Source organism: Phocoena phocoena, chromosome 1 (assembly GCF_963924675.1).
Source record: "Phocoena phocoena chromosome 1, mPhoPho1.1, whole genome shotgun sequence".
NCBI lineage: Eukaryota > Metazoa > Chordata > Mammalia > Artiodactyla > Phocoenidae > Phocoena > Phocoena phocoena.
Genome location: NC_089219.1, coordinates 73,904,438 through 73,920,575, shown reverse-complemented (window position 1 = coordinate 73,920,575; position 16,138 = coordinate 73,904,438). Strand labels below are relative to the sequence as shown.

The 16,138-nt window shown below is 36.8% G+C and overlaps 1 protein-coding gene across 1 annotated transcript in view; it reads left to right on the top strand.

The window, feature by feature from the left end:
• TTLL7 (tubulin tyrosine ligase like 7) overlaps positions 1–16,138 on the top strand; it is a 93,224-nt gene that overhangs the window by 34,051 nt on the left and 43,035 nt on the right. The window contains exons 10-12 of the mRNA XM_065881409.1: positions 13,559–13,706; positions 13,792–13,865; positions 15,159–15,294. Coding sequence (XP_065737481.1) covers positions 13,559–13,706; positions 13,792–13,865; positions 15,159–15,294 — 358 coding nt within the window. The remainder of the gene's footprint in view (positions 1–13,558; positions 13,707–13,791; positions 13,866–15,158; positions 15,295–16,138) is intronic.

Below are 16,138 nucleotides of genomic sequence, written 5' to 3'. Positions count from 1 at the left end.
ATCAAAAAATACCTAGAGACAAATGACAATGAAAACACAATGATCCAAAACCTATGGGATGCAGCAAAAGCAGTTCTAAGAGTGAAATTTATAGCTATACAAGCCTACCTTAAGAAATAAGAAAAATCTCAAGTAAACAATCTAACCTTAAACCTAAAGGAACTAGAGAAAGAAGAACAAACAAAACCCAAAGTTAGCAGAAGGAAAGAGATTATAAAGACCAGAGCAGAAATAAATGAAATAAGAACAAAGAAAACAATAGCAAAGATCAATAAAACTAAAGTCAGGTTCTTTGAGAAGATAAACAAAAGTGATAAACCATTAGCCAGACTCATGAAGAAAAAGAAGGAGAGGACTCAAATCAATAAAATTAGAAATGAAAAAGGAGAAGTTACAACAGACACCACAGAAATACAAAGCATCCTAAGAGACTACTACAAGCAACTCTATGCCAATAAAATGGACAAATTCTTAGAAAGGTATAACCTTCCAAGGCTGAACCAGGAAGAAACAGAAAATATGAACAGACCAATCACAAGTAATGAAATTGAAACTGTGATTAAAAATCTTACAACAAACAAAAGTCCAGGTCCAGATGGCTTCACAGGTTAATTCTACCAAACATTTAGAGAAGAGCTAAAACCCATCCTTCTCAAACTCTTCCAAAAAATTGCGGAGGAAGGAACACTCCCGAACTCATTCTTTGAGGCCATCATCACTCTGGTACCAAAACCAAAGATACTACAAAAAAAGAAAATTACAGACCAATATCACTGATGAATTTAGATGCAAAAATCCTCAACAAAATACTAGCAAACAGAATCCAATGACACATTAAAAGGATCATGCACCACGATCAAGTGAGATTTATCCCAGGGATGTGAGGATTCTTCAATATATGCAAATCAGTCAATGTGATACACCATATTAACAAATTGAAGAATAAAAACCATATGATCATCTCAATAGATGCAGAAAAAGCTTTTGACAAAATTCAGCACCCATTTATGATAAAAACTCTCCAGAAGGTAGGCATAGAGGGAACCTACCTCAACATAATAAAGGCCATATATGACAAACCCACAGCAAACATTGTTCTCAATGGTGAAACACTGAAAGCATTTCCTCTAAGATCAGGAACAAGACAAGGATGTCCACTCTCACCACTATTATTCAACATAGTTTTGGAAGTCCTAGCCACGGCAATCAGAGAAGAAAAAGAAATAAAAGAAATCCAAATTGGAAAAGAAAAAGTAAAACTGTCACTGTTTGCAGATGACATGATACTATACATAGAGAATCCTAAAGATGCCACCAGAAAGCTACTAGAGCTAATCAATGAATTTGGTAAAGTTGCAGGGTACAAAATTAATGCACAGAAATCTCTTGTATTCCTATACACTAATGATGAAAAATCTGAAAGAGAAATTATGGAAACACTCCCATTTACCACTGCAACAAAAAGAATAAAATACCTAGGAATAAACCTCCCTAGGGAGACAAAAGACCTGTATGCACAAAACTATAAGACACTGATGAAAGAAATTAAAGATGATACCAACAGATGCAGAGATATACCATGTTCTTGGATTGGAAGAATCAATATTGTGAAAATGACTATACTACCCAAAGCAATCTACAGATTCAATGCAATCCCTATCAAATTACCAATGACATTTTTTACGGAACTAGAACAAAGCATCTTAAAAATTGTATGGAGACACAAGAGACCCCGAATAGCAAAAGCAGTCTTGAAGGAAAAAAACAGAGCTGGAGGAATCAGACTCCCTGACTTCAGGCTATACTACAAAGTTATAGTAATCGAGACAATATGGTACTGGCACAAAAACAGAAACATAGATCAATGGAACAAGATAGAAAGCCCAGAGATAAACCCACGCACCTGTGGTCAACTAATCTATGACAAAGGAGGCAAAGATATACAATGGAGAAAAGACAGTCTCTTCAATAAGTGGTGCTGGGAAAACTGGACAGCTACATGTAAAAGAATGTAATTAGAACACTCCCTAACACCATACACAAAAATAAACTCAAAATGGATTAGAGACCTAAATGTAAGACCAGACACGATAAAACCCTTAGAGGAAAACATTGGAAGAACACTCTTTGACATAAATCACAGCAAGATCTGTTTTGATCCACCTCCTAGAGTAATGGAAATAAAACCAAAAATAAACAAATGGGACCTAATGAAACTTCAAAGCTTTTGCACAGCAAAGGAAACCATAAACAAGATGAAAAGACAACCCTCAGAATGGGAGAAAATATTTGCAAACGAAGCAACAAAGGGTTAATCTCCAAAACATATAAACAGCTCATGCAGCTTAATATTAAAGAAACAAACAACCCAATCCAAAAAAGGGCAGAAGACCTAAATAGACGTTTCTGCAAAGAAGACATACAGATGGCCAAGAAGCACATGAAAAGCTGGTCAACATCACTAATTATTAGAGAAATGCAAATCAAAACTACGATAAGGTATCACCTCACACCAGTTAGAATGGGCATCACCAGAAAATCTACAAACAACAAATGCTGGAGAGGGTGTGGAGCAAAGGGAACCCTCTTGCACTGTTGGTGGGAATGTAAATTGATACAGCCACTATGGGAACAGTATGGAGGTTTCTTAAAAACCTAAAAATAGAATTACCATATGATCCAGCAATCCCACTACTGGGCATATACCCAGAGAAAACCATGATTCAAAAAGACACATGCACCCCAGTGTTATTGCAGCACTATTTACAATAGCCAGGTCATGGAAGCAACCTAAATGCCCATCAACAGACGAATGGATAAAGAAGATGTAGTACATATATACAATGGAATATTGCTCAGCCATAAAAGGAATGAAATAGAGTCTTTTTTTGAGATGTGGATGCATCTAAAGACTGTCATACAGAGTGAAGTACGTCAGAAAGAGAAAAACAAACATCGTATATTAACGCATGTATGTGGAACCTAGAAAAATGGTACAGATGAACCGGTTTGTAAGGCAGAAGTTGAGACACAGATGTAGAGAACAAATGTATGGACACCAAGGGGCGAAAACCGCAGTGGGGTGGGGATGGTGGTATGCTGAATTGGGCGATTGGGATTGATATGTATACACTGATGTGTATAAAATTGTTGACTAATAATAACCTGCAGTATAAAAATAAAACAACCAAAGAAATAGAAACAACTAATACTAAACTTTCTTTGGGTTATTTGTATGGAAATATGTTAATATAAATGTTTCATACATTACATGAAATTTCTAAAAATCTTATACGTTCTGGTATAGTGTTATAAGTCATAATTCTAGTTATTACTTTAAAATGTATATCTCAGAAATAACTAAATTTCCTTGTCAATTGCATTATTATGAACTTTCATCAAATCTTTAACCGTGGTCATTTTTAAGTCTTTTGTCATTTACAGACAGTTCTGGGTGTATTCTGATGCTTTTGCAAAAACGTTCTTATAAAAGGGTGTCATCTTCAAGGAATTCATGGAAAAGACTCTGACAAGTACAGGTTTCTGGTAACTGACTATACTGCTGAACTGAATGAATAAGCATTTTCAGAACTCTAATGGAAAACTGATGAATTCATGAAAGTGCTAACAAAAGATCAAGATAAAAAAAATAATTACATGGAACTGAGTGAACTGATGAGGATGATTATAATTTTTGTGACTTTCTGTTTGAATAAAAAAAAAATCCCTCAAGGACTCAGAGGCCAAAAATATACAAATGAGTTTTCACTGCAAAGTAAAGGAGCTGTTACAGTGGAGGATTACTGGACTGAATGTCAATATCGTGACATAGTATGAGTGTGTTTCGTGTTTGGCAATTGCAATCGTTGCTTTCGTTGTGGTCATTCATTTACAATGCTTGGTGTCAGTTTATTTATCTCTTGTAAAAATAAAATACAGTGTGTGTGTGCGAAAAAAACCAAAAAAACAAATAGCATTTAAGGTATTAGATTAAAGGACCTCTGAGGTCATTTAAGCTCAGGAATTTTATGATCTCAGTTGGTTCTAATTGTCATTTCAAGAACTCTAAAAGAGTTGTGGGATACTTCCAAGCAATTTATTTATTTGAAATATTTTCAGGCATTTAACAGATGCCTGATTGAGAAGTAGATTTATGTGGAAGGCATTATTAAAAAAAGATTGACATGTAAACTTGTTCAGAAATTTTCATATGGCCCCTTCTTTTGTATGATCAAATTAAGATTTGCCTAAATTTTACTGATATTTCAGTTATTCTAAAGGAAATGAATAGAAAGGAAAGAAATGTAGAATGGGAAAATTTTATTTAGCTTATACAAGTGTATCAAGTATTTTAGATTATTTAAGCAATATGCCTATACATTTTTTGGCATATAGTTTAAGTAGTTCTGTCAAATGTATGACTTCCGCTTAATTTCTTAGACTCCTTTTCAAGTTTAGGGACTTCTCATTTCTCTCCTTGGCTATTTTATTGGTTTCCTTCCTTCCTTCAGCACTAACTTCACCCCGTTTTGCAGTGTCCACTCTGTTGCTCTGCAAATCATTTAACAAGTGTTTATTGAGTGCCCACTACTATAGGGGTAGGTGCTGGGAGTTCAAAGTCTCGGTTTCTGGCTTGGATGACTTATTTGACAGTATACCATTTATTTAGATAGAGCTTTAAAGCAAGAAACAGGCTTAGAAGTGATGGGGGAAGGTAGAAATGAGAGATAATTCAGTCTTAAACATGTTGATTTTGAAGTGCTTTGAGACACCCAGGCAGAATTGTTAAGTGGGAGATTTGATATACAGGGCTCCAGGGGATAGAGACATCTATGTGATTGAAATCTGTGTATAGATTGCTGTTGAATCCAGTGGATGAAAACATACAGTTGGAGTGTATATATTGAGAAGTAAGGCGGGGTAAGGGCAGAGCCTGAGTGATGCCAACATTTAAAGAGATATTTATAAACTCTAATATTCTGCTCAGATTGTTTCCACACTATCAGATAAAGTTTAAACATTGCCTACAAAGTGTTTTTGATCTTTAGACACAAGACATTTTTGATCTGGCCCTTGCATATCTCGCCAATATGATCACTTTTTGTTCTTCTCTTTTCCCTGACTTAGAATTAATTTTTCTAAGAACTCTCATGCGATTCTGTTTTACATGTTCATGGTTTTGCGTGTATTCTTATTTAAATTTTCTCTTAGCTTTGTTCCTCTGGTGAATGTTGATTCATTTTTTAAAATCGTGGTAAAATATACTTAAACTTTACTATTGTAACCATTTTTAAGTCTGCAACTCAGTGGCAATAGGTACGTTCACATTACTATGCAACCGTTACCACCATCCTTCTCTGAACCTTTCTTCATTATGCAAAACTGAAATTCTGTACTCATTAAACAACTCCCCATTTCCCCTTGCCACAAGCCCCTGGCAACCACCATTCCACTTTCTGTCTTTATGAATTTGCCTAGGTACCTCATATAAGTAGAATCATACAGTATTTGCTCTTTTGTGACTGTCTTATTTAACTTAGCATAATGTCTTCAGGGTTCATCCATGTTGTAGCATGTGTCATAATTTCCTTCCCTTTTAAGGCCAAATAATATTCCATTGCATGCATATACCACATTTTTGTCAACTCATCCTTAAATACCTAGCACAGGCCTGACTTCCTATTTGAAGCTTTTGCTGAGGCAAAGTGGTTTACTTCCTCCCTTGTTCCATCACCCTACTTACTATCACTTTTTAAATAGCATCCATTGTACTCTGTATTTATTCACATGCCATTGCTGACACTTGAGGGCAATGTCTCTGTCTATTCATCTTTGTATTCCCAGGGCCATATCTAGAACTAGCGTATAGTGAGTACTAAAAAAAATTTAGGTTGGAAGACAAGGGTAGGGGAAGGACATTTCATTCCAAGGTAACTTCTTGTGGTAAGATAAGGAAGTGAGGCAAGCACAGGATGTTCATAGAACTTCCAGGGATTCCATATTACGGGAGCTTGAGTGTGCGAAGCCAGCTGATTAGAAAGAGAAATCCCTTGTATGGAAGCACAGAGTAATGAGTATTGGAAAGAGCTCCAGAAACTATAAACAAAACTCCTTAGGACAGTGTGTGGATACAGCTGAATGGAAAAATGCTCATTACAGTGCTAAGTGAATGGAGATCCTTTGGTCTCTGGTTAAATTTTTATTGTGGACTAAGAGTCATTAGTGCTGATTTATACCTATATTTATAGGAATCCAAACACAGTTTTTAGAATGGCAGTATTTCTCAAGGCCAGAATATGGGAGCAGTCGTCTAGAGAAAATGTCTGGGTGTGACTGGCTTTTCTTTGTTTCTCAGTGTGTCCAAAGGAACTTCTTTGTGAGCTTATTTCTGTTACTCTTCTTTATAGGTATGTTCTTGAGCTGTGTGTGTGTCAGTGTCCTTGTCTGTGAGTGCCGTGTTTGCTGTGAAGGTGCATATAGCTCTATGTTCGTTTCTTCCACAGCATTCATAATATTCTCAATCCTTTTTTTTTATTCTCCCTTCCTCTTTTCTGTCATTTCATTTTTCCTTCTTCTCTTACATTTTTTTCTTACCAACTGTTTGGTCTTTGTTCTTCTTTTCTCTCCTCTCCTTTTAAATTGTATGGTAAATAGAAATGATTGTTCTACATAAAATGGAATATCAAAAAAATTAAAAGTTAAGAGCTACCTAAACCACATTTACCCTTTCCCTAAACAAAGGAAACTCATCCAGATTTAGTATTTACCATTGGAAAAATGATATTTTCAATCATCCAGTCACTAAAATCAGAAATCTTGTTGCCATCTCAAGTTCAGCCCTTTTTGTTACTCCTCACATCTAACTAATAATAATAATTAATCACCAAAGTCATTCATTCTTCCTCTAAAATAACCCTTCAAATCTTTCCTTATTTTCTAATCTGACTGCTGCTTCCCTGGTCCAGGCTGTCATATTTTATATTTGCTAATGAAATAGCATTCCATTTGTTTTAATTTGTTTGGGCTGCTATAACAAAATACCATAGACTTAATAGGTTATAAAAAACAGAGATTTATTTCTCATGGTTCTGTAGGCTGGTGGTCCAAGATTAGGGTGCCAGCATGGTTGAGTGAGGCCTGCTTCTGGATCACATACTACTTATTGTATCATCACATGGCAGAAGGGTCTAGGGAGCTCTCTGTAGTCTCTTTTATAAGGACACGAATCCCTTTCAAGGGGGTTCCACCCTCATGGCCTAATCACCTCCCAGAGGCCCCATGTACTAATATCATCACCTTTGGGAGTTAAGATTTCAACATATGGGTTTTGGCGGGGGGGGGGGGCACAAACATTCAGACCATAGACTATCTTAACAGTCTGCTTCTTTTCTCATCCACTTCTAAGCCACTGTACGTATTGCCAAGGGATACTCTTTTTTTTTTGATATTTAGTTACTTATTTTTATACAGCAGGTTCTTATTAGTTATCAGTTTTACACATATTAGTGTATATATGTCAATCCCAATCGCCCAATTCATCACACCACCACCCGCCCCCACTTTCCCTGCTTGGTGTCCATACGTTTGTTCTCTCTCTACATCTGTGTCTTTATTTCTGCCTTGCAAACTGGTTCATCTGTACCATTTTTCTACATTCCACATATATATGTTAATATATGATATTTGTTTTTCTCTTTCTGACTTAGTCTCTAGGTCCATCCACATCTCTACAAATGACCCAATTTCGTTCCTTTTTATGGCTGAGTAATATTCCATTGTATAAATGTACCACATCTTTATCCATTCACCCAAATGTCAATGGGCATTTAAGTTGCCTCCATGACCTGGCTATTGTAAATAGTGCTGCAATGAAAATTGTGATATATGACTCTTTTTGAATTATGGGTTCCTCTTGGTATATGCCCAGTAGTGGGGTTGCTGGGTCATATGGTAATTCTTTTTTTAGCTTTTTAAGGAACCTTCATGCTGTTATTCATAGTGGCTGTATCAATTTACATTCCCACCAGCAGTGCAAGAGGGTTCCCTTTTCTCCACACCCTTTCCAGCATTTGTTGTTTATAGATTTTCTGATGATGCCCATCTAACTGGTGTGAGGTGATACCTCATTGCAGTTTTGCAATTACATTTCTCTAATAATTAGTGATGTTGAGCAGCTTTTCATGTGGCTCTTGGCCATCTGTATATGTTCTCTGCAGAAATGTCTATTTAGGTCTTCTGCCCATTTTTGGATTGGGTTTTTTTTTTAATAATGAGCTGCATGAGCTGTTTATATATTTTGGAGATTAATCCTTAGTCCGCTGATTTGTTTGCACATATTTTCTCCCATTCTGAAGGTTGTCTTTTTGTCTTGTTTATGGTTTCCTTTGCTGTACAAAAGCTTTTAAGTTTCATTAGGTCCCATTTGTTTATTTTTGGGTTTATTTCCATTTCTTTAGGAGGTGGGTCAAAAAAGATCTTCCTGTGATTTATGTCATAGTGTTCTGCCTATGTTTTCCTCTAAGAGTTTTGTAGTGTCCGGTCTTACAGTTAGGTGTTTAATCCATTTTGAGTTTATTTTTGTGTATGGTTTCAGGGAGTGTTCTGATATCATTCTTTTACATGTAGCTGTCCTGTTTTCTCAGCATGATTTATTAAAGAGACTGTCTTTTCTCCATTGTATATCCTTGGCCCCTTTGTCATAGATTAGTTGACCATAGGTGCGTGGGTTTATCTCTGGGCTTTCTATCCTGTTCTGTTGATCTATATTTCTGTTTTTGTGTCAGTACCATATTGTCTTGATTACTGTAGTTTTGTAGTATAGTCTGAAGTCAGGGAGTCTTATTCCTCCAGCTCTGTTTTTTTCCCTCAAGGTTACTTTGGCTCTTCAGGGTCTGTTGCATCTCCATGCAGATTTTAAGACATTTTTGTTCTAGTCCTGTAAAAAGTGCCATGGGTAATTTGATAGGGATTGTATTGAATCTGTAGATTGCTTTGGGTAGTGTAGTCATTTTCACAATAATGATTCTTCCAATCCAAGAATATGGCCTTTAATATGTTGAGGTAGGTTCCCTCTATACCCACTTTCTGGAGAATTTTTACGATAAATGGGTGATGAATTTTGTCAAAAGCTTTTTCTGCATCTATTGAGATTACCATAGGGTTTTTATTCTTCCGTTTGTTAATATGGTATATCACATTGATCGATTTGCATATATTGAAGAATCCTTGCATCCCTGGGATAAATCCCACTTGATCATGGTGTATGATCTTTTTAATGTGTTGTTGGAGTCTGTTTCCTAGTATTTTGTTGAGGATTTTTGCATCTATTTTCATCAGTGATATTGGTCTGTAATTTTCTTTTTTTGTAGTATCTTTGTCTGGTTTTGGTATCAGGGTGATGGTGGCCTAATAGAATGAGTTTGGGAGTGTTCCATCCTCTGCAGTTTTTTGGAAGAGTTTGAGAAGGATGGGTGTTTGCTCTTCTCTAAATGTTTGATAGAATTAACCTGTGAAGCCATCTGGTCCTGGACTTTTCTTTGTTGGAAGATTTTTAATCACAGTTTCAATTTCATTACTTGTGAATGGTCTGTTCATATTTTCCATTTCTTCCTCGTTCAGTCTTGGAAGGTTATGCCTTTCTAAGAATTTGTCCGTTTCTTCCAGGTTGTCCATTTTATTGGCGAAGAGTTGCTTGTAGTAGTCTCTCAGGATGCTTTGTTTTTCCGTGGTGTCTGTTGTAACTTCTCATTTTTAATTTCTAAACCTATTGATTTGAGTACTCTCCCTCTTTTTCTTGATAAGTCTGGCTACAGGTTTATCAATTTATCTTCTCAAAGAACCAGCTTTTAGTTTTATTGATCTTTGCTATTGTTTTCTTTGTTTCTATTTCAGCGTTCTCTTCTCTGATCTTTATGATTTCCTTCCTTCTACTAACTTTGGGTTTTATTTGTTCTTCTTTCTCTCGTTCATTTAGGTGTAAGGTTAGATAGTTTATTTGAGATTTTTCTTGTTTCCTGAGGTAGGATTGTATTGCTATAAACTTCCCTCTTAGGACTGCTTTTCCTGCATCCCATAGGTTTGGGTTGTTGTGTCTCCATTGTCATTTGCTTCTAGGTATTTTTTGATTTCCTCTTTAATTTCTTCAGTGATCTCTTGGTTATTTAGTAACATATTGTGTAGCCTCCATGTGTTTGTGTTTTTTATGTTTTTTTCCCCTGTAACTTATTTCTAATCTCATAGCATTGTGGTCAGAAAAGATGCTTGATATGATTTCAATTTTCTTAAATTTACTGAGGCTTGATTTGTGACCCAAGATATGATCTATCTTGGAGAATATTCAGTGTGCACTTGTAATAAAAGTGTAGTCTGCTGTTTTTGGATGGAATGTCCTATAAATATCAAATCTATCTGGTCTATTGTGTCATTTAAAGCTTGTGTTTCCTTATTAATTTTCTGTCTGGATGATATATTTGTTGGTGAGGTGTTCAAGTCCCCCACTATTACTGTGTTACTGTCAATTTCCTCTTTTATAGCTGTTAGCAGCTGCCTTATGTATTGAGGTGCTCCTATGTTGGGTGCATATATATTTATAATTACTATATCTTCTTCTTGGATTGATCCCTTGATCATTATGTAGTGTCCTTCCTTGTCTCTTATAACATTCTTTGTTTTAAAATCTATTTTATCTGGTATGAATATTGCTACTCCAGCTTTGTTTTGATTTCCATTTACATGGAGTATCTTTTTCCATCCCATCACTTTCAGTTTGTATGTGTCCCTAGATCTGAAGTGGGTCTCTTGTAGACAGCATATATATGGGTCTTGTTTTTGTAACCATTCAGTGAGCCTGTGTCTTTTGGTTGGAGCATTTAATCCATTCACATTTAAGGTAATTATCAATATGTATGTTCCTGTGACCATTTTCTTAATTGTTTTGGGTTTATTTTTGTAGGTCCTTCTCTTCTCTTGTGTTTCCCACTTAGAGAAATTCCTTTAGCATTTGTTGTAGAGCTGGTTTGGTGGTGCTGAATTGTCTTAGCTTTTGCTTGTCTGTAAAGCTTTTGATTTTTCCATTGAATCTGAACGAGATCGTCACCGGGGAGAGTAATCTTGGTTTTAGGTTCTTCCCTTTCATCACTTTAAATATATCATGCCACTCCCTTCTGGCTTGTAGAGTTTCTGCTGAGAAATCAGATCTTAACCTTATGAGAGTTCCGTGGCATGTTATTTGTCATTTTTCCCTTGTTACTTTTTTTTTTTTTTTTTTTTTTTTGCGGTACGAGGGCCTCTCACCAGTGCGGCCTCTCCCGTTGCGGAGCACAGGCTCCGGACGCGCAGGCTCAGCGGCCGTGGCTCACGGGCCCAGCCGCTCCGCGGCACATGGGATCCCCCCGGACCGGGGCACGAACCCGCGTCCCCTGCATCGGCAGGCGGACTCTGAACCACTGCGCCACCAGGGAAGCCCTCCCTTGTTACTTTTAATAATTTTTCATGTCTTTAATTTTTGTCAATTTGCTTACTCTGCATCTCAGTGTGTTTCTCCTTGGGGTTATCCTGCCTGGGATTCTCTGCACTACCTGGACTTGGGTGGCTATTTTCTTTCCCATGTTAGGAAGTTTTCGAGTATAATCTCTGCCAATATTTTCTTGGGTCCTTTCCCTCTCTCTTCTCCTTCTGGGACCCCTCTAATGTGAATGTTGGTGTTTTTAATGTTGTCCCAGAGGTCTCTTAGGCTGTCTTCATTTCTTTTAATTCTTGTTTCTTTATTCTGTTCCACAGCACTGAATTCCACCATTCTGGCTTCCAGGTTCCTTATCCGTTCTTCGGCCTCAGTTATTCTGCTATTGATTCCTTGTAGTGTACTTTTCATTTCAGTTATTGTATTGTTCATCTCTGTTTGTTTGTTCTTTAATTCTTCTAGATGTTTGTTCTTTACTTCTTCTAGGTCTTTGTTGAACATTTCTTTCCTCTTCTTGATCTTTGCCTCCATTCTTTTTCCAAGGTCCTGGATCATCTTCACTATCATTATTCTGAATTCTTTTCCTGGAAGGTTGCCTATTTCCACTTCATATAGTTATTTTTCTGGGGTTTTATCTTGTTCCTTCATCTGGTACGTAGTCCTCTGCCTTTTCTTTTTGTCTATCTTTCTGTGAATGTGGTTTTCGTTCCACAGGCTGCAGGATTGTGGTTCTTCTTGCTTCTGCTGCCAAGGCATAACATTTAAAACCTGCAAAAATAATTATTCCCTTCTCCTTTTAAAACTCACTCTCTCCTCTCCCCCATTGCCTAAAGTTCAATTTGAGAGTCAGTAACCTAGTATTAAAGCTAGAAGGCTTTAATTAGCTGAGTTTCCTGCATTCACTGATAGCTTCAGACATACTAAATGACTTACAAGTTTCTGGACGTCTTTATTCCTCTTCTCAAATTATTCCTTCTATTCTGTTCACTTGTTGAACTCCTGCCACTGAAACCATCATGTTGTTATGAAAGATAATAGATCAGTTTCCTAACACCCTTGCAAGTTCAAGTTGTGAGGTGGTGCATACTTGAGTCAAAAGAACACTCTCTATTATCTAGGGCCTTGGCCCAGTATTCTCAGTGCAATCCCTTATTGAATAGAATGGGACCTCCTGTAAGCTTAAGTGTGTCTTTTACCTCTCCACACTAGAAGCTGGCCAGATGGCCTCCTTGTACGCTTTCCTTTGGTTTACACCTTCATCTGGGCCCTACCAGACTAATGACATTGCAAGGCATGGAAATATAAGCTCAAGAATAAGAACTCTATTTTTTCCTGTGGCTGAGGGAAAAATTGGCTTTGCCTTTCCTTTTTTTTCTAGAGTCCACCCTGTTCCTGCTAGATCTTTAAGATTGGTATATAAGAGTGTAAGTCAGGGGGAGAGAGAAGAGACCTCAGGCTTATCTGATCATACCAGCTACATGGGAGGGAAGAGAGAGAAAACAAGTTCAGAGGAAAGCACTCTTACAACTTTATTGGAATTTTCCAATAAAAATCAGACCGCTATGAGTAAATTTGCATTGTTGGGCAAAAATGAGAAGGACTATGCAAATGCTTTCAATTCAGCAATGATTGTTAGGCTGAGATTTCAATCTGAATTGAAAATATGCTGAAGGGTGGTCAGTATAAGTAAGAATGCTTAAATATAAAGGGCATTGGTTGAAGGAAGAGAAAGGAAGCAACATTTATTAAGGACCTATTAATGTTACCCCAAGTTAATCTTTATAAGAACTCTAGGAGGGAAATGATATTGTTAGCATTTAATGGATGGGAAAACAGACCCCACAGTTAATTGACCTAAGGTTGTATTGCTAGTAAGTTGCTATACTGTCTCCATTTTATCTTGTTACCTTCAGAACTTCTATTTACTGTATGGAGATCCATATTTGATGAATGACTAGGTGAATATAACATATGTGAATATATAAATTTAATAAAAACTGATTCTTTTCTCCACTGGGTCCCCTCTTCTGCTGATTCTCACAGGGATAAGGTTAGAGCTTATTTGAATTCTTGAATATGGTCTTGTGTTCTGTATTTTAGGACCAGTGATAAAAGGAGAAACTTGGCTAAACAAAAAGCTGAGGCTCAAAGGAGACTTTATGGTCAAAATTCAATCAAAAGGCTTTTACCGGGTTCCTCAGACTCAGAACAGCAAAGACATCAGTTGGAGAGGCGGAAAGAAGAGTTGGTATGAAAAATTTAACAATGTACCTGCAATTTGAATTGCATAATTCATTTGTCAGGTTTTATTTGTAAAATTTCTTCATTTCTAGAAGGAGAGACTTGCTCAGGTACGGAAGCAGATCTCGAAAGAAGAACATGAAAATCGACACATGGGGAATTACAGGTAACTGTGCTTTTGTTTTTTAATAGATTGAAGAAGTGCAGTGTCAAAACAGAAGTGCCTGCATTTTTTAACTTTTAAGCTTACTTTAAGCACTGTTTATTTCATTCTGAGAAAGTGCTTTTTGTTTAATTTATTTCCAGAAAGAAAAGATAGTTAGCAAGTAGATGGTTCAGACTTGGAGAGAGCTCCTGGGGTGGTTGTGTGAAGTCTTTTCAGGCTGATGTAATCATGTGACCTTATTTAATTATAATACACTATTTTGAAAAAGTCAGGTTTCAGGTCTCTTAGTATTCTTTCTGTCAGTTCAGAGTGGTTGCTGTACTTTGTTTTATTTTTATTTATTTATTATTATTTTTTATTTTGCGGTATGCGGGCCTCTCACTATTGTGGCCTATCCCGTTGCGGAGCACAGGCTCCGGACGCACAGGCTCAGCGGCCATGGCTCACGGGCCCAGCCACTCCGCGGCATGTGGGATCTTCCCGGACCAGGGCATGAACCCGCTCAACCACTGCGCCACCAGGGAAGCCCCTGTACTTTGTTTTAAGTTCAGATATATCAGGAACCAGGCAAATAATGAAAATGTTTGGAGGAGATAGGTATGAGACAATAGAAAGGGGTTTGGATTGTACAGAACTGGACCTCCTCCACAGTATCACCTTTGACAGGAGAAAAGGGGACCCCCTAAGCTCTTTGTGTTCTTGGAAAGACAGCCCCTCCTCCCAAGCTTTGAAACTGACTCAGCAGAATTAGGAGGATTTGACGTCATAGAGCTTCCCGCATTCCGGATGTTCTTTCTGGCCTTAACACTATCAACAGTGATGATGAGAACACATTCCTCTCACCCTACGTCTACCTAATTCTCTCCACCAGAGAGATAATTCCACCACACCTCAAAAGATCATTAGAATTAATCCCTACATTCTTGTATACATCAATAATCACACTGAGTCTAAAACTTCTCAAATTATCCCTCATCACCTAAATTCTCTCCAGTAAAGTGCTATATTTCTCAATATGCCCAATTGCGATTCTTCTTCAACCACCTCCCCTTGACCAAACCTTTATACTGTGCCTTCTGGAACTGCATTGTTCAATGATAATTCTCTAGATAAACTTCAATTTGTATTGGTAACAAATGAATGGATTTCTTGTAACTATATTCATCTTTATTTCTAGCATCTAGTAAAGTGACTGACAGAGTAGATGGTCAAGAATTATCTATGTAGTTGACCTTAACTCTTGTGCTATGATAGCGTTTTTTAAGCAAGCTGGTTTATCTGATTTTATTGTAGGCGAATTTATCCTCCTGAAGATAAAACACTACTTGAAAAGTATGAAAATTTGTTGGCTGTTGCCTTTCAGACCTTCCTTTCAGGAAGAGCAGCTTCATTCCAGAGAGAGATGAATAATCCTTTGAAAAGGATGAAGGTAAAGGAATGAATGTTTATAAAGAAAAAAAAGAATGAAGCCACACAATATGTCTTTTTAAACAACCCATCTTAGTTCCACATATAAAAACATTTTACTTTTAAGATGCACTTTCCTTCCATTTTAACAGTTGGTAATGTTTCATAACCAACCAAATGATTTCATAAATAAGATGTTTTTTTAACAAGACAAGTTAAGCAGTAGAAAATGTTGATATTATGTTGTAATCTATTGTAATAAATGTTTTATTACAGAGTTATTTATACATAACTGAATAAAAAAATAGATTGAAATAACCTAGTGGTTTGTGATGTTCTCATTGTTTGAGAATGAGATATAACTATGAGTTACATAGTTAACAATATAGTTAACTATGTAACTATATTGCTACATAGTTAGATTGTAACTAACATTATACAATAATTTTTTCCTGATACTGCATAGACCTGGCATATGAGAAGTAATTGAAACACACACACAGAGTAATCTATTTGCCTTACTAAAAGGTCTGTTAGTTATCTTTTGCAGTATAATAAGCCATTGCATTTATTTGCTCATTATTCCACAGTCTTGGCTGGGCTTAGTTGAGTGGTTCTTCTGCTGAGCTAGCTTGGAGTGAATTATATATTTGCATTTATCAACTCAACTGGGGGTGGAAATCCAAGAAGGCTTCACTTCTGTGTCTGGTGCATCAGATGAGATAGCTGGAACATCTGGGGAGCAGGCTGGGTGTCTCTTTCTCTCTACATGACCATGTAAGGAGGGTAACTGGATCTCTTAGTATGATAGCTCAGGGTTCCAAAATGGAGCATTTCAAGAGGACAAGCCCAGAGTGCAGCAACTA